This window comes from Eptesicus fuscus, chromosome 21 (assembly GCF_027574615.1).
Source record: "Eptesicus fuscus isolate TK198812 chromosome 21, DD_ASM_mEF_20220401, whole genome shotgun sequence".
In the NCBI taxonomy this organism is placed as follows: domain Eukaryota; kingdom Metazoa; phylum Chordata; class Mammalia; order Chiroptera; family Vespertilionidae; genus Eptesicus; species Eptesicus fuscus.
The window spans coordinates 45601084-45625193 of NC_072493.1; the positions used below are offsets into that span (position 1 = coordinate 45601084).

The following is a 24110-nucleotide window of genomic DNA, read 5'->3' on the forward strand; positions in this document are numbered from 1 at the left end:
TCACATGAGGACTAGAGACTCCACAGTGTTTCCTGGGAAATTATGGGCAGCAATGTGAATTTGGCAGAAATTGCTAAGCTAATTTCTGCACCATAGTCTTCCCCCAAGGGCAAAAATGTTTGAGACCACATATAAGTTTTTCACATCAACATGCTTGGAGAGCCCAGATCTCCTTGTAAACTAACCATTAAGTCAATACAACACCCAACATTGAAGAAGTCTTAGGAAAAAGCCTTCATTCTTTTGCAAAGAAACAGACCTGAGACTGGCAGTTCTCCTGTTGATGACTTAGGCACACAATAAACTCATCATTAGCATCTAGGGAAAGTGTGTCCCTAAATATGGCAGTTCTGCAACATTATGTCCACTGAGGCCAACAGTATTCATTCCTATGTGGAAAATTATAACTAGGAAACAAGTAAGAATCAAGGGCTCAGGTATTCCTAATTTTCTTCATCAAATTAGACGACAGAGGTAGCTTCCCTGAGCACATGAGGATGGTGATTGAGGCCATCTGAAGAGACCTTATAAGTGGTTCAGTTGAAATACCTTCAGCAACAGGAATATGCAATTACATACAGCGGGCACGAAAACTCTGATGTTGGAAAGTACAACATTAATACATATGGTTCCAACATAAATACCAACAAACACAAATACCAACAAAAACAGCTGAGGGAAGTTACATAATGTAGGTGATTAAATGTATGAGATATAATATAGACTGTGACTTCACATATTTTCTTTTTTTAAAATATATTTCATTGATTTTTTACAGAGAGGAAGAGAGAGGGATAGAGCGTTAGAAACATCGATGAGAGAGAAACCTCGATCAGCTGCCTCCTGCACACACCCCACTGGGGATGTTCCCGCAACCAAGGTACATGCCCTTGACCGGAATCGAACCTGGGACCCTTCAGTCTGCAGGCCGACGCTCTTTTCTTATATAATTGTTAAGTCCTAACGAAGAAACTACATTTCTTACACCAACAAGAAATTTTTCACATTTGGACTTTTCTGTTTAGAGCAAATTTGCAAATTAAGTTGAGCGATACCTCACATTAATTGCACTCTTATCAGCTTTCTCCAGTGTGAACTCTCTGATGATATCAATGATCATTGCCACTTGTGTGAATTCTCTGACGTTTATGAAGGTTAGTTTTAGTGTTAAAAGATTTTCCACATTTACTGCATTTATAAGGCTTTTCACCTGTGTGAACTCTGATCAACTTGGAGAGGAGTGGCACTTGTAAAAGATTTTCCACTTTGACTGCATTTATAAGGATTTTCTACTGTATGAACTCTCTGATGACGACGAAGGACAGTGCTCCAGGTAAAAGATTTCCCACATTCACTGCATTTATAAGGCTTTTCACCTGTGTGAATTCTCTGATGATAATGATGAGCAGTGCTACTGATAAAACATTTCCCACATTCGATGCATTTATAAGGCTTTTCTCCTGTGTGAACTCTTTGATGATATTGGAGACCATTTCTACTGGTAAAAGATTTTGAACAGACACTGCACTTATAAGGCTTTTCTCCAGTGTGAATTCTCTGATGACAATGAAGGTCACTGCTGCTGGTAAAAGATTTCGCACACTCGATGCATTTATAAGGTTTTTCTCCTGTGTGAACTCTCTGATGATATTGGAGGCCAGTTCTACTAGTAAACGATTTTGAACAGTCACTGCACTTATAAGGCTTTTCTCCAGTGTGAATTCTCTGATGGTAATGAAGGTCACTACTGCGGGTAAAAGATTTCCCACAATCACTGCATTTATAAGGCTTTTCTCCATTGTGAACTCTGTGATGATACTGGAGACCAGCACAACTTGTAAAAGATCTCCCACATTCACTACACTTATAAGGCTTTTCTCCTGTATGAACTATCAGATGACTACGAAGGTGAGTACTAGTGGTAAAAACTTTCTCACACTCACTACATTGATAAGGCTTTTCTCCACTGTGAACTCTATGATGACTACAAAGGTGGCTGACAGTGTTAAAAGATTTTCCACATTCACTGCATTTATAAGGCTTGTCTCCTGTGTGAATTCTCTGATGATATTGAAGAAGAATGCTCCTTGTAAAAGACTTACCACATTCACTGCATTTATAAGGCTTTTCTCCTGTGTGAACCTTCTGATGACGATGAAGCGCAGTGCTACTGGTAAAAGATTTCCCACATTCACTGCACTTATAAGGCTTTTCTCCTGTGTGAACTCTCTGATGATATTGGAGACCATTTCTACTGGTAAAAGATTTCCAACATTCACTGCACTTATAAGGCTTTTCTCCAGTGTGAATTATCTGATGACAATGAAGGCCACTGCTGCTGGTAAAAGATTTCCCACAATCACTGCACTTAAAATGCTTTTCTCCATTGTGAACTCTCTGATGATACTGGAAACCAGCACGACTTGTAAAAGATTTCCCACATTCACTGCACTTATAAGGCTTTTCTCCTGTATGAACTATCTGATGACTACGAAGGTGAGTGCTAGTGCTAAAAGATTTCCCACACTCACTGCATTTATAAGGCTTTTCTCCACTGTGAACTCTCTGATGTCTACGAAGGTAGCTTTTTCTGTTAAAAGATTTTCCACATTCACTGCATTTATAAGGCTTTTCTCCTGTATGAATTCTCTGATGATAATAAAGGCAAAAACGATTTGGAAAAGATTTCCCACATTCAGAGCACTCAAAACATCGATTTTCAACATGGACACCTATTTCCTGAATAAACATGTGGGTGCAAATAATGTCTTTCTTACATTCTTTTGTGACGTAATAATTTTTTCTCCTTTGAAACGTCATCCCATGTGTTGAAATAGCATTTGGACTGTCCCTGTTGAGAGTAGTCTTTAGGTGGAGATGTCCTGATTCGGTAAGGACACCCTGCCCAACCTCCCCACATGTGAAACAATTCTGGGACAAATTGAAATTGCAACTGTTTGCACGTGAGATCCTGTCCACACCTCTAATGAAAGTCTTCTCTCTCACATGCTGTTGGTCAATTTTTACACGGAAGTAAAATTGTTTTGCACATGCACCGCACCTCAACAGTATCTGTCCATGCTGTGTTCCCTGAAGCTCCACCACATGGAAAATGTTTCCCAAGACCAGCCCACAACTCTCACAGGGGTGGCTCTTCTGGGAAGACAAGGCTACCTTGGGATTCCTTGCCTGTGACACTCTTACTGAAACCTTCTGTTTTGTTGGTGCCTCCACCATCTCTGCTCCACAGCAGCAACCTGAACAAGAGGAAAGGAAGGTGAAGTACATGTTGACCTTATGAAAACAGAGCATCTTCACCACAAATGTTTCTGTCATGACTAGGCCTGATTCCAAAGAAACATTGTTAAGACAACTTAGGTATACCCCGATGAAATTGCTCTTATATATAATGTGGCCCCAAAAGTCAGTAGATGATGAAAGTCTCACCAAGAGAGGGACAGAAGTACAGGATGGGATACAAAGAAGAACAGAACGCTCTACTCATTGTTCCTGCACAAACGGATTCCTTTAGGATCTTACATGCTGACCATGTGAGTCTGTGAGGAAAAATTTATAGCTGCTCAAAGCCATAGAAAGTAATTGTATTACAGCACGTGATGTTTAACATCAATTTAATAACATGTGTGCAATGCAAGGTGCTGCAGGCATGGACCAATGTTGGTTTGCAGTAAAGAGAGACTTGTGAAAGAGGCAGAGGTACAAAGTCCTAAGTTAAGGTTACAAGGAATCCCAGTAAAAATGATCGCTATTAGAACTCAGTAGTTGGCAAAGTATCAATAACCACAAACAGGCATAACTGGGTGAGGAATGGGCAACTGTAAGCAAACACTGGATTTCCAGCTATGAATGTAACAAAGGCCAGCCAAGAATTCCTCCCAGTGACCCTTCACCAAGGCAAGACCGCCTGTGGGACCACTGTGTCATTCATAAAGTCGTGTTTCTTCTGTGATGCACAAATGATTCTTCCCCTTAAAGCCCATTTGAGCCATTGCATGGGATAAATGATGCAAATCTTCAAAGAAAAACAGAAAAGATGGATGGTCAAAATTATGGCAGACCAACAAAGGACAAATGAGATCACAGACAAAAACCTATTTGAGTCACATCAGCAAGATGGCAGGATCAGAGATATGAGCATCCTCCCCCATCCCAGTGTAAGTAGACAGCTATCCATGACCAAAGCATCCCACAGGAAATGGGAATAAGAGTACCATGAAAACGAACAGGATTACAGAACACAAATAAAAGAGAATTCTGAAGGAATGTTAAAAAAGACTGGTTAAACAAAGATATTTGAAGATACCTATAATAATAATAAAAAAAAAGGATCAGAGATACCTCCACAAGCCACTGTGCTTCTGCTACCATTGACCCTAGTGCCCTCTTCTTCAAAAAATACTGGAAAATTTTGTGTTTACAAACCACAGAATGCCTTCGCAGGTATGGCTTAGTTGACTGGAGCATCGTCCTGCGTACCAATGGGTCAAGGATTCAATTCCCAGCCAAGGCACTTATCAGTATGTGGGTTCCACTTCCAGTTAGCTTGTGTGAAAAAGGCAGCTGATTGCTTTTTCTCCCTCACAATGATCTCTCTCTCTCTCTCTCTCTCTCTCTCTCTCTCTCTCTCTCTTTCCATGTCTCCTCCTCTCTATCTGAAACCAATAAATAATAAAATAATAATTTCAACATAGCCAAATGCAAAAGGGAATTCGAGAAACTCTAGAGACAATGTAAATAACAACACAACCTATCAAAAATCATGTGTAAAATTCAGAAAATGTAATTCTAAGAGGAAATTTTATAGGGTTAATGACTACATTATTAAAAAATATGTGAAACAATCTAACACGTCATCTCAGGAATCTTGAAACAAAACAAGAAAGTAAACCCAAAGGTGGCAAATTAATGAAATAATTTGAACAAGCATCAACAAAAGGGAGATAAGACAATATAAAGAATAACTAAAAGGTAATTTCTAAAAAAGTAGAAAAATGGGCAAACCTTGAGCTAGACTAAATCAAAACACAAAAACAAGCCTCAAGTAAATGAAAAAAAGAAATGAAAGATGACATTACACTTGACACTATGAAGCACAAAGCATCATAAGAGATGTTGACTTTAGCAGATGACATGACCCTCCATAGAGAAATTTGTCAACTTCCCATATGAGCTTCTGAAATTAATAAACAAATGCAGAGCCCTGGCCAGGTAGCTCACTTGTTGCGTGTGTGGTCCTGATGCACCAAGGTTGTGGGTTTGATCCCCCATCAGGGCACATGTAGGGGACAGCCAATGAATGCTTAGATGGGGAGAACAGCACATCAATGTTTCCCTCTTTCTCTGTCTCCCTTCCTGTCTCTAAAAATCAATAAATAAAGGTTGACCAGTATAGGTCAGTAATTGACCATCGACCTATGACCTTTCAGATCATCAATCCATTGCTGGTCAGGGGACATGCACAGGTTGCCAGCCCAATCTCCAGTGGGGGAAGCAGCGGGTCAATGACTTTCTTTCATCTTCATGTTTCTATCTCTCTCTCCTTCTCTTCCTCTCTGAAATCAAGAAAACATATTTTCAAAATAAATCAATAAACAATTTAAACAAGAAATAAAGAGCCCTGGCCCGTGTTGCTTAGTGCTGAGAGTGCCTGCGTGTACACTTGAAGGTCATGGGTTACATTCCCAGTAAGGGGCAGGTATGTGTGTTTCAGGTTGAATCACACCTCTTAATGGGGGCACATGTGGGAGGCAACCAGTTGATGTCTCTGTCTGTCTGTCTCTCTCTCTTCCTCTCCTCTCTTTGCCTCTCTCTTTAAGAAAATAAAAATTCACGGAAAAATATTCTCACTATTCAGGTGAACATAAAGCAAGAATAAAGAACTGAGTTCAGAAGAGTTATGGGAAGCCCTAACTGGTTTGGCTCAGTGGATGGAGCATCAGCCTGGAGAGTGAAGGCTTGTTCAAATATTTATTATTTCATTAACTTGTGTTCGATTCCGGTCAAGCGCATGTACCTTGGTTGCGGGCACATACCCAGTGGGGAGTGTGCGGGAGGCAGCTGATAAATGTTTCTCTCTCATTGATGTCTCTAACTCTATTCCTCTCCCTTCCTCTCTATAAAAATCAATAAAATATATTTTCAAAAAAGAGAGAAAAGTTATGGGAGTGTAGATACAACATGGCGGTGTAGGCAAAGGCCTATACTTGCTGCCTCCCACAACCAAATCAAAATCACAACTAAAATACAGAACAACCATCAGCCAGAACCGCTGGGCAGCTGGCTGAATGGAAGTCTTACGACTAGAGAAGTAAAGAGGACAGCACCCTGAGACTGGTAGGAGGTGCGCAGGCACGGCAGGTGCTGGTCCGGTACACATATGGCCCACTTTTTTATTTGGAAGAAAGGTAGGCTATACAGAGATCATCCGGTCGAACAAGGGGTCCTATACCACATAAGATGCACAGCCCAGAGTCCCAGAGCTGGGGGAAAAAGTCCCTACTGGAAATAAGAACTACAAGCTGTAAAAACCAGTGCGGACTGGGGCCGAATACAACAGAGGCTACAGGAGACCCAGCTGCTCCTCTTACACTGTCAGCAGCACAAACTGACCTTACAAGCTCCAGATTCCTCTGACCTTCAGGGCAAGGCCCTAAAGACTTCATCAAAAAGCCATAGGGAGGGGGTGGATCAAGACACATATGAGGAGACACTGGACTGACTGGCATCGGGGCAGGAACTCGGGGGGCAGCTTTCTCCCAGACGGAGATGCTGGCAGAGGTCACTATACCTATGCTGGGACATCCCAGGTCACAGGTCAGACTGACAACCATTTCTGTTTGCTCTGCCCTGGTGATTCCCTGACACCTCACCCCACCCAATTTACAACTCCACCCAAGCTGCATGCAGCAGCTTTGGTATATGAATGTCCTGTCCTTGCTCAGGCTAAAACCTGTCAAATAGTTGCAGTTGGGTCAGGGAGCCCCAAACCTGTCAATAAAAGGCCCGAGACTCGGCACTAGCAGTAGCCTTCCTTGATTCACAGCTTGGCTTCATCAGGGAAATCCAAACCCAATACAAAGAGGAGAATCTGCAGATCCCTCTGTAGATCCTGCTGGGTGGCCCAGGCAGTGGCTGACTTTACACCTCCCTGGAGACCCAAGAGCCCGTGTACCCAGTGGTCAGTGTCATACCATATCAGCTTACAACTCTTCACACCCCTAAGCGACACACTCAACAGGCAGACTCACTGAGCAACAAAGCCCCACTGAAGCAAGTCCTGCTCCATAGGGGTGTCTCCTGCACAGCAGCTCTCCCACTGTAGTCTCAGTGACCCCTGCACATGCTAACATCCTCAACATAATTCTGGCAAATGGGACCCAGCATTACATAGAAAGTTCATACACCATGTCCAAGTGGGATTTATTCCAGGGATGAAAGGGTGGTACAATATCTGCAAATCAATAAATATGATACATCATATAAATAAACTGAAAGGCAAAAATCACATAATCATATCAATCAATGCAGAAAAAGCATTTGACAAAATCCTACAACCTTTGATTAAAACTCTCAGCAAAGTGAGAGTACAGGGATCATACCTCAACATAATAAAAGCCTTACAGGACAAACCTACAGCCAACATCAGACTCAATGGGCAAAAACCAAATCCATTTTCCCTCCTAACAGGAACAGCACAGGGAAGCCCACTTTCACCACTCCTGTTTGATATAATACTGGAAGTGCTAGCCATAGCAATCAGACAAGAAGAAGAAATGAAAGGCATCCAAATTGGAAAAGAAGAAATAAAACTGTCATTATTCACAGATGACATGATATTGTACATAGACAACCCTAAAGACTTCGTCAAAGAACTACTAAATATAATAAATACATTCACCAATGTAGCAGGATACAAAATTAACACCAAGAAATATATGGCTTTTTATACACCAATAATGAAAACACAGAAAAGTAGCAAACAAACAAAAAAAGCAAACAATCCTATCTACCACTGCAACAAAAATATTAAGATATCTAGGAATAATTTAACTAACTTTGAAATTTAAAAGTTAATTTACTCCGAAAAGTACAGGAAGTTGAAAAAAGAGATAGAAGAAGACATAAAAAAAAAAAAAAATAGAAAAATTTCCCGTATTTATAGATTGGTAGAATAATCATCATTAAAACATCCATAATACCCACAGCAATCTATAGATTCAATGCAATGCCCATGAAGATACCAATGGAATATTTCAGAGACCTATAATAAACTCTCCAAAAATTCATAAGGAATAAAAAAACAAAACAAAACAAAAAACGAATAGCAGCACCAATCGTGAAAAAGAAGAACCAAGTTGAAGGGATCATAATATCAGATATCAAAATATATTACAATAATGCCTGGTACTGGCACAACAACACACATATAGAACAAGGCAACAGAATCAAGAACCCAGAAAGCGACCGAAACCATTATGCTCAATAGTTGACAAAGGAGGCAACAGTATACAACGGAGTCAACACAGTCTCTTCAATAAATGGAGTTGGGAAAATTGGACAGGTACATGCAGAAAAGTGAAATGAGACCACCAACTTATACCATACACAAAAGTAAACTCAAAATGGACAAAGGACTAAAACGTAAGACGGGATACCATAAAAATCTTGGAAGAATCCACAGGCAGCAATATATCAGAACTATATCCTAGCACTGTTTTTACCGATACAGCACCTAGGGCAATGGAAACTCAAAATCCATTGTATAATGGATTCAGTGGAGGCAGGTTAGAGCCTGTTAGAGACTTGAGCAACTTCTGCCAACTACAGTTGGCCTGAAGGAGAGACAGCCAAAAGTCTTGAATGACGAAACAATGCGTGTCATTCAGAAGGAGCAGGTCCTGTAAGAAAGATATGCAAAACCAGCCAGGAAGTGCACCAGAAACAAGCTTGCCCCAGACATCACCTCCACTGATGGCGCTAGAGGACCCCGAGTATCCTTGGTGTGTTCTTCGGCTATTTGCCCCTAAATGCTGTCCTTGGGTCAAATGAGAAAACCAGACCCTGGCCTTGGAGCTTAGAAACTACATTACCCACGACGCAATGCATGGAATGTCACCAGGCTGAGCCAATGGGGGCTCAGAGAAGGCATTTCCTTTTGTCTGCTTCTGTAGGACAGGACCAGTAATCCTCTTGGAGGGATTCTGTCTTCTCAGGTTATTGGCACTACATCAAAATAAAAAGCTTCTGCACAGCAAAAGAAACCATCAACAAAACAACAAGAAAGACTACTGCATGGGAGAACATATTTGCCAATGTTATGTCTGATAAGAGTGTTCTCTACACCCGAAACCAGTTTAGCACAGTGGAAAGAGCATCGGTGTGAGGACTAAAAGGTCCCAGGTTCAATTCCGGTCAAGGGCATGTACCTTGGTTGCGGACACATCCCTGGTAGAGGGTGTGCAGGAGGCAGCTCGTCCATGTTTCTCTCGCATGGGTGTTTCTAGTTCTCGGTATCCCTCTCCCTTCCTCTCTGTAAAAAATCAATAAATAAAAAAAAGGGTGTTCTCTACAAACTTGACAGGGAATTCAGACATCTTAACAAAAACAAGATAAAAAATCCAATAAAAAAATGGGGAAAGGCCTTAAATAGACATTTTTCAAAAGTGGACATACAGAAGCCCGAGACATATATGGAAACATTCTCAAAGTCATTAATCATCAAAGAGATGCAAATCACAATGACAATGAAATATCTCACAGCTGTCAGGATGGCTATCATCAACTAATCCACAAACGACAAGTGCTGGCAAAGATTGGGACAAAAAGGAATTTTTGTGCACTGCTGGTGGGAATACAGACTGCTGCAGTCACTGTGTGATATATTACAGAGCTTCCGCAAAAATTAAAAATGGAACTCCCATTTCACCCAGTAATCCCACTTCTAGGAATATATCCCAAGAAATGACAAACAGCCCTAGCTGGTTTGGCTAAGTGGATAGAGCATTGGCCTGCAGATCGAAGGGTCCCAAGTCCATGCAGGCCAAGGGCACATGCTGGGTTGTGGGCTCGATCCTCAGTAGGGGCGTGCAGGAGGCAGCCCATCAGTGATTCTCTGTCATCATTGACGTTTCTGTCTCTCTCTCCCTCTTTCTGAAATCAATAAAGAAATATATTATTAAATAAAATAAATCAGGAAGGACATATGCACCGCTATGTTCATAACAGCACAATTACGATACCTAAAATTTGGAAATAGCCTAAGTGCCCATCAGTAGATGAAAAAAACTGTGGTAGCTCCAGCTGGTTTAGCTCAATGGATAGAGCATCGGCCTGGGGACTGAAAGGTCCCAGGTTTGATTCTGGCCAAGGGCACAGGCCTGGGTTGTGGGCTCGATCCTCAGTAAGGGACGTGCAGGAGGCAGCCGATCAAAGATTCTCTCTCATCATTGATGTTTCTATCTATCTCTCCCTCTCCCTTCCTCTCTAAAATCAATAAAATATATTTTTAAAAAAACAAAAACTGTGGCCCTAGCCAGTTTGTCTGAGTGTATAGAGCGTTGGCCTGTGGACTGAATGGTCCTGAGTTCGATTCCAGTGAAGGGCACATGCCTGGGTTGCAGGCTCAATCCCCAGTGTGGGGAGTACAGGAGGCAGCTGATCAATAATTCTCTCTCTTCATTGATGTTTCTCTCTCGTTCTCTCCCTCTCCCTTCCTCTCTGAAATCAATAAAAATATATTTTAAAAAAACACAAAACGATGGTAGATCTACACAATGGACTATTATACTGCTGTAACAAAGAAGGAACACTTACTATTTGCAACAGCATGGAGGGACCTGGAGAGCATTATGCTAAGCGAAATAAGCCAGTCGGAGAATGACAAATATCACATGATCTCACTCATCTGTGGTCAATGGGGGAAAGAGGAGACATATATAATACTTTAAAAAATAAAGAATTTTTTAAAGTATGTGAAAAACATATATAGTACACAACACAATCTACAGTTTAAATGCAATCCTGAGGATAATTCCTATGGTATTTTTCAAAGAAATGAAAAGAGAATCTTGAAATATATGGAACTAAAAAATGAGAATAGCAAAAACAATCGTGAGCGAGAACAAAGCTATTGGCCTCACACTTCCTGACTTCATTTTAGTACAAAGAGAAAGCAAGCAAACCATGTGTTCCCGGAGAAACACAGACACATACATCAACAGAACAGAACAGAAAACACAGAAATAAACCCAGGCACATCCTTTCAAGTAATCTCTGACAAAGCTGCAAGACACAGAAGAAGGGAAAGATAGTTTCTTCAATGAATGGTGCTGCTGAAATCAATACTCACATGTAAACACAACAATACTGGTCACCACTGATAAAATGTAACTCAACCTGCATGACAGAAATGAATGTCAGCCCTAAAACTGAAAACTCCTCAGGACAATCTAGAGAAAAAGTTTTGGAAGTTTGTTTTGGACAGGATTTTCTGAATGTGACACCAATCACCACTCAAAATAGAGAAAACGAACAGTCCAGATTGCAACAAATAAAGGAAAAAAGCTTATTCACAGCACAACAGCAATAAACAAAATGAAATGAAAGGAAATCTAAAGAACAGAAGAAAATACTTGCAAATCATATGAAGGAATCGCTTGGAGAGATTGTGGATTCAGTTCTGATGAGCACAATAAAGCAAATATTGCAATATGGAAAGAAATTCACATAAATAGTTGCAGTTCCCAGGGAATAATAAAAGTATGTTAATACCATAGTGCAGGCTAATAACAATGCAATGACTCTGTCTTAAAAGTAAACTCAATATCACTTCATTATAAATATATTATTCTAAGCACCAGTAACAAGCATCTGAGCTTGCCAGAAACATGGTGGTACTAGACCTGCAGAACTCAAGGTTGCAAAAACATAGACTTTGTAGAAAAGCAGGTGTGGGGAGCAATATCTGAGAAGCGCAATTAACAAATGCAAAAATATGTGTTCCTGTATGTTATAAGCATTTAATATATAAAATATACAAGGTCGTCAACAGAATGTTTGACCAAAACATACAGTTATTAACCAGGATAAGGATGCAGAAACAATTCTTCAAAAAAAAAAAAAAAATAGGTACAAATGACCAACAGGAATACAGAAAATGCTTTCCTCACTGATCAAGGTGGAATCCCTCAGGCTTCCTGCAACACTACCAACCACAAGTCCTTCCCTGTGAACGTAGTACAGCGGGGAGAACTGGGACTTCAGGAATAGAAGGGAGCAGCGGAAACAGACCCACCCTCCCCAGGACAGCAACTGCCCAGGAAACTGGAAAATCAAGCAGAACCACAGTCTACATGGGAGGACAGAGCACACCCTGGGAGATGGGGCCTGGGAAATCGGAAAACCAAGGCCAGGTCATTTTGAGAGTGAGGGTCTTACCCAGGGAGGATACAAGTTCAAAGTTCTCCAGCATCACATTCAGGTACAGCTGTCTCTGACCCTCATCAAGGAGGCTCCATTCCTCCCTGGAGAAGTACAGGGCAATGTCCTCAAAGGTCACGCCAACCTGTCAGAATGGAGACAAGTGACAACAGAGCTGTCTCTCTGAGAACCCCCACTCCTACTCCTTACACACCTTCCCCCCCTCAACCTCCTCCAGGGCACCCGGTTAGTGTGGACACCAGGCCCTAATGCCAGTGCAGGCTGCTCTCTCATCACAGTCCCATTACTCACTGGGATTGCCCTCAGCAGAGCAGCTGGGTTGGGTGGGAAGGATTGGGGGAGGGGAGGAGAGAGGGCAATGCCATTTAAGGTCTGGGCGATGCCTGCAGGGCCCCAGCCTTCCCGCCAAGCAATTCCTCTGCAGTCTCCTAGATCATGCCTCCAAGACACAGCCAAGCCTGGGTTTATGCTTCGCCTTTAAGTCCACACACCAGGTCCCGGGGACCATCAGCTCACACTTCCTCCAGATGTGCACACCACTGGGTAACCTTTAACCTCTTTCCATCTTCAGTTCTAGGTTCACTCCCTCAGCTCTGCCCCCTTCCTGCTCCAATGCCACTGGATCTCGCTGGACTCACCCATGAACTTGGCACATGGCATGGAGAGAAGCTTGTCTCCCAGCCGGGTCCAGGACCACCCCCGGCCTCTGAGGGACCCCACAGCCGGGAAAGCCCCGATGAGACTGTGCCGTCCTCCCTGCAGCCTCTGATCTGTCCGCCCATCCTCACAGCCCACACCCTCAGGGAACCTCAGATGCCAGTCAGCCCTGTCCTCTCCGCCCTGCACTGGCTGTGCCTCAGAAGCCACAACGCTCCTCTCTCCCCTCCGCCTTCCTCACGGTCCTCCACGCGGACTGAGCTGCAGGACGTGACAGATGCCCCTCAGGCTGTGGTGTCTGTGAAGGAGGAAGTGAGGCCTGGGGGACTGGAACTCACCTCAGCTCGTTTCCTCTGCGCGGGCGCCGCCATTGCTCTCTGTGGGCCGAGCGGGGCGGGAGCGGCCGGAGTAGAAGCCGCTGCAGGAATGGCGGTGCCTGTCCCGGCCCTGGCGTGGGTCCGGGCGGCGACTCCGAGCTTCAATCCCCAGTGTGAGCTGTGAGCACCACGGAGGCTCCGTCCACGGGCTGTGAGGCGGGGAACACCACTCTCCACCTTCCCCACAGGAGCGGAGCCTTGGAAAACCTGACCGCCTCAGACAAAAATCTGCAAACAGAAAATTCCACCAGGAGGCTACCATCCGCCCTCACAAATAACGAAACGGAAACGCCTTCTCTGAGCCCTCATTGGCTCTGCCTGCTCGCATTCCATGCGTGGCCTTGTGGGTAATGTAGTTCCTAAGCTACAAGGACATGATCCTGTATTTCCATATCTGAATCCAGGAATGGATTTGGGGACTTATAGCCCAAGAACACACCAAGTGTACTAAGGGTCCTCTAGCGACTTCAGAGGAGGTGATTTCTGGGGCAAGTTTGTTTCTGGTGACCCTTCCTGGCTTCCTTTAGCGGCTGGTTTTCCATATTTTTCTTCAGGACCTGCTCTTCCTGAAGGGCAGGCATTGTTTCTTCGTTCATGACTTTTGGCATGTGTCTCCTTCAGGCCAACTGTAGCTTGCAGAGGTTGCTCAAGTCTCTAACTCGATCAAACCTGCCTCCACTGAATCCATTGTACAAAGTTAATGTCACAAAACAGACACTCATCCTTAGAGCATCTGCTTGTGATGCCATCCAAAGTGTCACCTCTGCCTGGCCTGCAGTGTGGATAAGATGGGCAAGAAACAAGTTATAAATGCTCAAAGTCACAGATCATCAGAGAGATGCAAATTGAAGCAACAATTAGGTATCACCCCACCACTGTCAGAATGACTGCCATCAGCAAATCAACAAAGGACAAGTGCTGGGGAGGATGTGGGAAAAAGGAAACCTAGTACACTGCTGGTGGGAATGCAAACTGGTGCAGCCGTTGTGCAAATCAGTATGAACTTTCATAAAAGAAATTTAAAATGGAACTGACATTTGACCCATGGATTCTACTTCTGGAAATATATCTGAAGAAACCTGAAACAATCAGATTGAATGTATGCACCCTTCTGTTCATAGCAGCATAATTTACAATAGCAAAAATCTGGAAACTGCCCAAGTGCCCATCAATAGATGAGTGGAGCCGAAACCGGTTTGGCTCAGTGGATAGAGCGTCGGCCTGCGGACTGAAGGGTCCCGGGTTCGATTCCGGTCAAGGGCATGTACCTTGGTTGCGGGGCACATCCCCAGTAGGGGGTGTGCAGGAGGCAGCTGATTGATGTTTCTCTCTCATCGATGTTTCTAACTCTCTGTCCCTCTCTCTTCCTCTCTGTAAAAAGTCAATAAAATATATTTTTTAAAAAATAGATGAGTGGATAGAAAACTGTGGTACACATATACGATGGAATAGTATGCAGCACAAAAAAGCAGAAATTTTTACCCTTTCACACAGCATGGAGGGACCTGAAGAGCATCATGCTAAGTGAATTAAGTCAGTCAGAGAAACACAGTATCACTTCATCTCACTCATATATGGAATCTAACAACAACAACAACAAAACAAACCTGGAAAATGGAATCAATTCAGAGACATGGAAGCTTGGAATGGAGTGTGGAATGTCAGAAGGGAAGGTGGGGGAGGGTAAAAGAAAAAAATCCTTGGGTCATGATTAAGCACACACTCACACAGTTAAAACCAAGTTATCTAAGCATTGAACATTTTCTTCTGTTCTCTGAAAGCAATGGGAAAGCTCTAGCTTGCTGTGTTCTGGATTTGCTCTAAATTGTATTTATAAATCTGTCTTCAGTCTGATGTGTCTCTGGAAATGATGATAACCCTCCATTAATTTTCTCCTTCTTGCCCAGTTGTTGTGAGAATTAAAAGAGAAAATGCTCAAAAATCTAACCCTGGAATCCTGGCAACAAAGTAAGGGTCATCAATCATCTGCATGTCACATAGATCCAAATGAGATTCAGTGAGATTACTTGAGTCTGCTGGAGATTCCCAGGTGGGCACACCACAATGAGACCTGAGTGCCCACAGCACCTGCCTCCCTGCAGCAGAGTCAGTGGCTTCTTATAGGTCCCATTTCTCACTAAAATTCACCCAAACACAATGGTCATTGTGGTGATTGGGGGTGTGAGAAGTGTCTGGGAATGTCTCTGCAGGCAGAGGCTGGGGTACCAGGACAGTGAGAGAGAGAGAAATATCCTATCTAATAAAAATAGTAATATGCAAATTGAACATACCTCCACTATGCCTACAAGCCAATTGGGAGCGAGTATGCAAATTAACCCCAACCAAGATGGCTACGGCCACAGAGAGAGCAGGAGTGAGGCTTGAGTTTCCCTGGCGATGGAGGAAGCCAAGCTTTCCGCACACACTGGCCGGCCCAGGCCTCCAATCAATGCTACAAAGTTTCAATTATAGAAGATAAATACATCCGAACAAAAATGGCAGCAGGCACATAGCTGAAGAGAGCAAGATGCTAGGGTTGCCCCCACCGATAGAGGAAGCCAAGCTTTCTGCAGCCCTGGCCTGCCTAGGCCTGTGCTTAAGGCTACAAAGTTTCAATTATAGAAGATAAATACATCCCAACAGAAATGGCTGCAGCCAGGGAGTGAGCAGGAGGCTTGGCTTCACTCCAGGCTACAAAGTTTCAATTGTAGAGTATAAATAAATCCCAGATACCAGGGCCTCTACTTGGGTTGCTTGTGGGGGGGGGGGGGGGGGGAGGCGTGTCCTGTTTGCAAAACAACACAGGCCCTTCGCCCAGGCTGCCACATGCCCCAAGGGAACCCCCACCCTGATCTGGAACACCCTTCAGGGCAAAACAGCTGGCCCCCACCCATGCACCAGACCTAGATCCTATCTAATAAAAGAGTAATATGCAGATTGACCATCACTCCAATGGATAAGATCCTGCCCCCATGTGGATACTAGAGGGTCAGCAGGGGAGGGCAGTTGTGAGGGACCAGGCCTGCAAGGGAGGGCAGTTGGCATGACCAAGCCTGTAGTCGAGGGCAGTTAGGGGTGACCAGGCCGGCACAGGAGGGAAATTGGGGGCAACCAGGCCTGGAGGGAAGGGCAGTTGGGAGGGACCCAGGCCTGCAAGGGAGAGCAGTTGGGGGGGACAAGTCTTGCAGCAGAGGGCATTTAGGGGTGAACAGGCCTGCAGGGGAGGGCAGTTAGGGGTGACCAAGCCTGCAGAGGAGGGCAGGTAGGGGCAAACAGGCTGGCAGGGGAGCAGTTAAGCATCAATCAGGCTGGCAGGCAAGAGGTTAGGGGAAGATCAAGCTGGCAGGCGGAAGCGGTTAGGGGCAATCAGTAAGGCAGGCAGGCAAGCAGTTGGGAGCCAACAGTCCTGGCTTCTGAGAGGAATGTCCAACTGCCCGATTAGGCCCGATCCTACCGGGATCAGGCATAATGGGCAGTTGGACATCCCTCGAGGGGTTCCAGATTGGATAGGGTGCAGGCTGGGCTGAGGGACATGCCCCACCAACCATGCTCAAATTTCGTGCACCAGGCCTCTAGTCAATAATAAGAATCATTGATCACCTGCCTCCTGCATTCCCCATACTAGGGGATTGACCCTGGGGCGTAGGTATGTGCCCTGATTTGGAATGGAACTGTGAACTCCTGGATCATAGGTCCATATGGAACCACTAAGCCATGCTAGCTGGGCTATCTTCATTCATTTTTCTAACTCTCTCGCCCTCTCCCTTGCTCTATGAAATCAATAAAAATGACTTAAAAATCAACTAAAGTATTAAAAATAAAATATATTAAAACATATTTTTTCAATACAAAAAAACTGTATTTCCTAAAGAAAAAAGTACAAAATGAGTAAAATTACAATATCCATGTTTGTTTTTCCAATGTCTTTTTCAAAATATTTTCATATAAAAAATATGGACTGCTTCATGAATATGTGTGTCATCCTTGTGCAGGGGCCATGCTAATCTTCTCAGTATCGTTCCAATCTTAGTATATGTGCTGCTGAAGCAAGCACTCCACGGTCTTTTTGTTTTGTTTTTTTATTTTTTTGTTTGTTTTTAATATATTTTATTGATTTTTTACAGAGAGGAAGGGAGAGGGATAGAGAGCTAGAAACATCGATGAGAGAGAAAAATCGATCAGCTGCCTCCTCCTGCACACCTTCTACCGGGGATGTGCCCAAAACCAATGTACATGCCCTTGACCGGAATCGAACCTGGGACCCTTCAGTCCGCAGACCGACTCTCTATCCACTGAGCCAAACCGGTTTCGGCTCCACGGTCTTTTTGTTAAAGAAAATTGCCTTTATAAATCAACAAATGACCAGTACTCAATATTCTTGAGATATTGTTTATTGCATGTAACATATGTAAGATTGCTTTTCTTGAAATAGTAAGCAAAAATCTATATATAAATAAAGCCAAACAAACAGCAGAATGACAAGAATGACCAGAGGGTATGAAGCACACTGCAGCAGCCAACTGCCCTCAACCCCTCCCCGTGACTGCCCTCACCCCTGATAAGCCCCCTCCCCCCACCCCGCCTCCTGATCACTGAAATGTGACCTGCAGTAACTCTAAGCAAACACTCTCCAGTCATCATAGACCAGGAACCTGAATGACAAGTGATCAGGAGGAAAACTCATCATGGTCTGGACCATCAATCAGGTGTCAAGGAGAGGTGCCCACCATAACCACCATCTTCTCCGCTCCCAATCGGCCCTCCCCCACCCCGATGAAGTCAGGTGTCCAGGAAATGTGCCTAGCACAACCAACATCTTCCTGTGTTCTCTCTCCACTTACTACCAAAGAGGGCAGCCACATCAAACCACAGCCTCTCTTTATAGGGTTTTTCTGCATGGAACTAAACCGTATTACCTGTCCCGGGAGAGGCTTAGAAATGGAAATTGTTAAGTGTTCCTCACAGGCAACCCAAGCTCCCAGCCCCTCCTTTTCTTTTTTTCAGTGCCTCCTTGTACAGAGGCCAGGGCCAGCTGGAAGCAGGTATCTGGGATTTATTGATCTTTTATAATTGAAACTTTATAGCCTTGAGCAGAGGCCAGGGCTGGCCAAGGTGGGTGGGAAGCTTTTCTTCCTCCATCGCCGGGGACAACCCAAGCCTCCTCTTCACTCCAGCACCCTGGCCACCACCATCTTAGCTGGGATAATTTGCATACTCGCTCTGATTGGCTGGTGGGTGTAGCGGAGGTACAGTCAATTTACATGTTTCTCTTTTATTAGATAGGTTTCCTTATTAAAATGCACCCAAAGACAATGGTGCTTGTGGGCATCGGAGAGTGAGAAGTGTCTGGCCTGGGTGTGTCTCTGCAGGGAGAGGCTGGAGTTCAAAGGAGATGGAGAAAGAGAGAAAAAAATCAATGCCGAGAGAGAATCATTTCTCAGCTGCCTCTTGTATGCTCAACACTGCGGATCGACCCGGGGTACAAGCATCCTTCCTGACTGTGAATGGAATCATGACTTCCTAGTTTACATGTATAAACTTAGAAGCTTAGTGAACAAAATTCAGGCACTCAGGGGGATTCCTCAGCCCAGGCTGTGTCCTCCTGCAGTCCGGGAGCACTTGGGAAATGTCGACTCACAAAGGTAAATAACACATATACATATAAATAATTATACAGAGTCCTAACTGGTTTGGCTCAGTGTATAGAGCGCTTGCCTGTGAACTGTGGGGTCCCAGGTTCGATTATAGTCAAGGGCATGTACTTTGGTTGTGGGAAGACCCCAGTAGGGGGTGTGCAGGAGGTAGCTGATCGATGTTTCTCTCTCATCGATGTTTCTAACTCTCTATCCCTTTCCCTTTCTCTCTGTAAAAAAATCAATAAAATATGTATTTAAAAGAAATTCTATCTAATAAAACAGTGATATGTAAATTGACCATCACTCCAACATACAAGATGGCTAATATGTATTTAAAAGAAATTCTATCTAATAAAACAGTGATATGTAAATTGACCATCACTCCAACATACAAGATGGCTGCCTCCATGTGGGCACAAGATGGCCACCAGAAGATGACCAGCAAGGGAGGGCAGTTGAGAGGGACCAGGCCTGCAAGGGAGGGCAGTTGGGGGCGATGAAGCCTGCAGTCGAGGGCAGTCAGGGGTGATCAGGCTGGCAGAGAAGAGAAGTTGGGGGCGACCGGGCCTGCAGTGAAGGGCAGTTGGGGAGGTACCCAGTCCTGCAGGGGAGAGCAGTTGGAGGGGGGACTAGGCCTGCAGGGTAAGGCAGTTAGGGGTGACCAGGCCTGCAGGGGAGGACAGTTAGGGATCAATCAGGCTGGCAGGGGTACAGTTAGGCATCATCAAGCAGGCTGGCAGGGGAGTGGTTAGTGGGTGACCAGGCTAGCAGGCAGAAGCGGTTAGGGACAATCAGGAAGGCAAGCAGGCAAGTAGTTGAAAACCAGCAGTCTTGGCTTGTGAGATGGATGTCCAACTGCCCGTTTAGGCCCGATCCTACCTGGATTGTGCCTAAGCTGGCAGTGAGACATCCCTTTAGGGGTTCCAGATTGGATAGGGTGCAGGCTGTATTGGCTGAGGACACACTCTCCAATGCACGAATTTTGTGCACCAGACCTCTAGTAAATTTTAAAAAAAATTATACAGCAATGTTTGTACCACCTTTATTAGCAATAACCAAATATTTATTCAAATGGACATGATGGTGATATATTCAAATATATGAATATTTACCAGAGCCCTAGCCAGTTTGGCTCTGGATAGAGCATAGGCCTGCAGACCAAAGGCTCCTGGGATAGATTCCAGTCAAAGACACGTATCTTGGTTGAAGACACCTTCCCAGCCGAAACCATGGTCATAGCTGATGCAGGAGGCCACCAATCCATGTGTTTCCTTCACATCAATATTTCTCTCTGTCTTTCCCTCTCCAAAAAAAAGTGAATGGGAAAATATCCTTGGGTGAGGGTTAACAACAATAACAAAAAGAATGTCTATCAAAAAAAGCAACAAAAAGATGAGTTACTAATATATCTTTTAAAAATCTCTAAGAATTTATGAAATCATAATTAAAGCTGAAAAAAATTAGAAAAAGCCAAGTTCTTTATTAAAATGGAAAGCAAATCCATGGTTACTTGGAAAGCTGTGAAGAACAGCAGAGTAAAGGAAGTCATGAAGCAACTACACAGTCACAGATATGAACAGTATTGAGTGTAATGATGGTCAGTTTTATGCACATCTCAAGATTTATGAAACACTATACTTAACAAATGCAATTTACTCATTACAGCTGTTAAAAGAATGGTTCAAGATAAAAGAAATATACTTTCATCTATTTTGGATGAAATATTCAATTCACATACTTATGCCCTCTGAGCAAGTCTCATTTCAGTGACAGAAAATGTAACAAACCATGAAAAACTTTCACCCAAACCCACTGGAATGCTTACAGGGTCACAAAAGCCACATCTCAGGCCTAAAGACACCCTTTCTTTTCCTCTTAGTTTTGCTGCCAGAGCACCAATGGCTCTGATGGGAAAAATCTCACAGGATACAGAAAGCCACAAAACTCGATTATAATCAATGAGAATGACTGCTCCACAGAAGATAAACAACCCTGGAGTCGCTCATCTGTATACACACTGCTCCTGTAGTCTTTTCTTCAAAAACGTTTCTGGTTGCAAGTTTAGATGAAGACCATTCCATCTACTGGGCGACAGTTTCATCCAACAAGAATTAGGTCACTGTTTCTGCAGTGAAAGGGTTTCCCCTCACTGCTATGGTCCTCCAACCAGTGACCATCACCCATGGAATTGAAGGCATCAGGGCACATGGTCCTCTGCAACACCTGGGCAGGAGGTTCCCTTCAAATGTCTTAGCTCCCTTGAAAACAAGAAAAAAATTCATGCTGCTTGCAGAAATACTTGAGGTTGTCACAGCTACCCCTTCCTTGGAGTGATCTCTATGTCTCAAAGCATTCATCTTCACATGAGGACTAGAGACTCCACAGTGTTTCCTGGGAATTTATGGGCAGCAATGTGAATTTGGCAAAAACTGCTGAGCTAATTTCTGTACCATAATCTTCCCCCAAGGGCAAAAAATGTTTGAGACCGAATAAAAGTTTTTCACATCACCGTGCTTGGAGAGCCCAGATCTTCTTGAAAACTAACCCATAAAGTCAATACAACACCCAACATTAAAGCAGGCTTTGGAAAAACCCTTCATTATTTTTCAAAGAAAGAGACCTAAGACTGGCAGTTCTCCCATTGATGACTTAGGCACACAATAAACTCATCATTAGCATCTAGGGAAAGTGTGTCCCTGAATATGGCAGTTCTGCAACATTATGACCACTGCGGCCAACAGTATTCATTCCTATATGGCTACTTTAGATAAGGAAAAAAGTAAGAATCAAGGGCTCAGGTATTCCTAATTTTCTTCATTAAATTAGACGACAGAGGTAGCTTCCCTGGGCACATGAAGATGGTGATTGAGGCCATCTGCAGGGACCTTATAAGTGGTTCAGTTGAAATACCTTCAGCAACAGAAATATGCAATTACATACAACAGGCACGACATCTCTGTATGTTGGAAAGTACAACATTAATACATATGGTTCCAACATAAATACTAACAAACATAATAACAAAAACAGTTGGGAGAAGTTACATAATGTAGGTGATTAAATGTATGAGATATAATTCTGACTGCGACTTCACATATTTTCTTATACAATTGTTAAGTCCTAACTAAGAAACTACATTTCCTACACATACAAGAAATTTTTCACATTTGGACTTTTTTGTGTAGAGCAAATTTGCAAATTAAGTTTAGAGATACCTCACATTCCTTGCACTCTTAACAGCTTTCTCCAGTGTGAACTCTCTGATGATATCGAAAACCATTGCTGCTTGTAAAATAAGTCCCACATTCAGTACATTTAGAAGGCTTTTATCCAGTGTGAATTCTCTGATGTTTATGAAGGTAAGAATTAGTTGTAAAAGATTTTCCACATTTACTGCATTTATAAGGCTTTTCTCCTGTGTGACTTCTCTGATGATATTGGAGACCACTCATTTGTGTAAAACTTTTCCCACATTCACCGCATTGATAAGGCTTTTCTCCTGTGTGAACTCTCTGATGAATTTGGAGATCAGTGTGACCTCTAAAAGACTTTCCACATTCACTGCATTTATAAGGCTTATCTCCAGTGTGAACGCTCTGGTGACGAGAGAGGGCAACTCTCAATGTAAAAGATTTCCCACATTCGATGCATTTATAAGGCTTTTCTCCTGTGTGAATTCTCTGATGATATTGAAGAAGAATGCTCCTTGTAAAAGACTTACCACATTCGCTGCATTTATAAGGCTTTTCTCCTGTGTGAACCTTCTGATGACAATGAAGCGCAGTGCTACAGGTAAAAGATTTCCCACATTCACTGCATTTATAAGGTTTTTCTCCTGTGTGAACTCTCTGATGATATTGGAGTCCAGTTCTACTGGTAAAAGATTTAGAACATTCGCTGCACTTATAAGGCTTTTCTCCTGTGTGAACTCTCTGATGATATTGGAGTCCAGTTCTACTAGTAAAAGATTTCGAACATTCACTGCACTTATAAAGCTTTTCTCCAGTGTGAATTCTCTGATGACAATGAAGGTAACTACTGCAGGTAAAAGATTTCCCACCATCACTGCATTTATAAGGCTTTTCTCTAGTGTGAACACTCTGATGATTTTGGAGACCAGAGCAGTTTGTAAAAGATTTCCCACATTCACTGCACTTATAAGGCTTTTCTCCTGTATGAACTCTCTGATGACTATGAAGGTGAGTGCTAGTAGTAAAAGCTTTCCCACACTCACTACATTTATAAGGCTTTTCTCCTGTGTGAATTCTCTGATGATATTGGAGACCAGTGGTTTGTGTAAAAGTTTTCCCACATTCACTGCATTTATAAGGCTTTTCTCCAGTGTGAATTCTCTCATGAATATGAAGGTGGCTGTTAGCGGTAAAAGTTTTCCTACATTCACCGCATTGATAAGGCTTTTCTCCTGTGTGAACTCTCTGATGACGACGAAGGAGACTGTTAGTGGAAAAAGTTTTCCTACATTCACTGCATTGATAAGGCTTTTCTCCTGTGTGAATGCTCTGGTGACTATGAAGGTTGTAGTTAGTGGTGAAAGATTTTCCACATTTACTGCATTTATAAGGCTTTTCTCCTGTATGAACTCTCTGATGATAATGAAGGCGAGAGTGAGTTGGAAAAGATTTCCCACATTCAGAGCACTCAAAACATCGACTTCCAACATGGACACCTTTTTCCTGAATAAACATGTGGGTGCAACTAATGTCTTTCTTACATTCTTTTCCGGTGTAATAATTTTTTCTCCTTTGAAAGGTCATCTCATGTGTTGAAATAGCATTTCGACTGTCCCCGGTCTGAGTAGCCGATAGGTGGAGATGTGCGGACCCAGTAAGGACACCCTGCGCAACTTCCCCGCATGTGAAATGATTCTGGGACAAATTGAATTTGCAGCTGTTTGCACATGAGATCCTGTTCACAGCTCTAATGAATGTCTTCTCTCTCACATGCTGTTGGTGAACTTTTA

General features: G+C 43.3%; 2 protein-coding genes and 1 non-coding gene across 3 annotated transcripts in view; 1 reads left to right on the forward strand and 2 right to left on the reverse strand.

Moving 5' to 3' along the window:
• On the reverse strand, nt 1-23835 carry LOC129147741 (zinc finger protein 850-like). The gene is made up of 5 exons (XM_054711039.1): nt 22747-23835; nt 4447-4467; nt 2479-2649; nt 1377-2142; nt 1-32 (listed from the first exon to the last, which is right to left on the reverse strand). The coding sequence occupies exons 1-5, from the start codon at nt 23833-23835 to the stop codon at nt 1-3; spliced, it is 2079 nt and encodes a 692-aa protein (XP_054567014.1).
• Nucleotides 1-24110, forward strand: part of LOC129147526 (zinc finger protein 665-like) — a 331685-nt gene that overhangs the window by 122465 nt on the left and 185110 nt on the right.
• On the reverse strand, nt 17441-17547 carry LOC129147844 (U6 spliceosomal RNA). Its single transcript, XR_008555060.1, has one exon. It is a non-coding gene; the product is annotated as a U6 spliceosomal RNA (small nuclear RNA).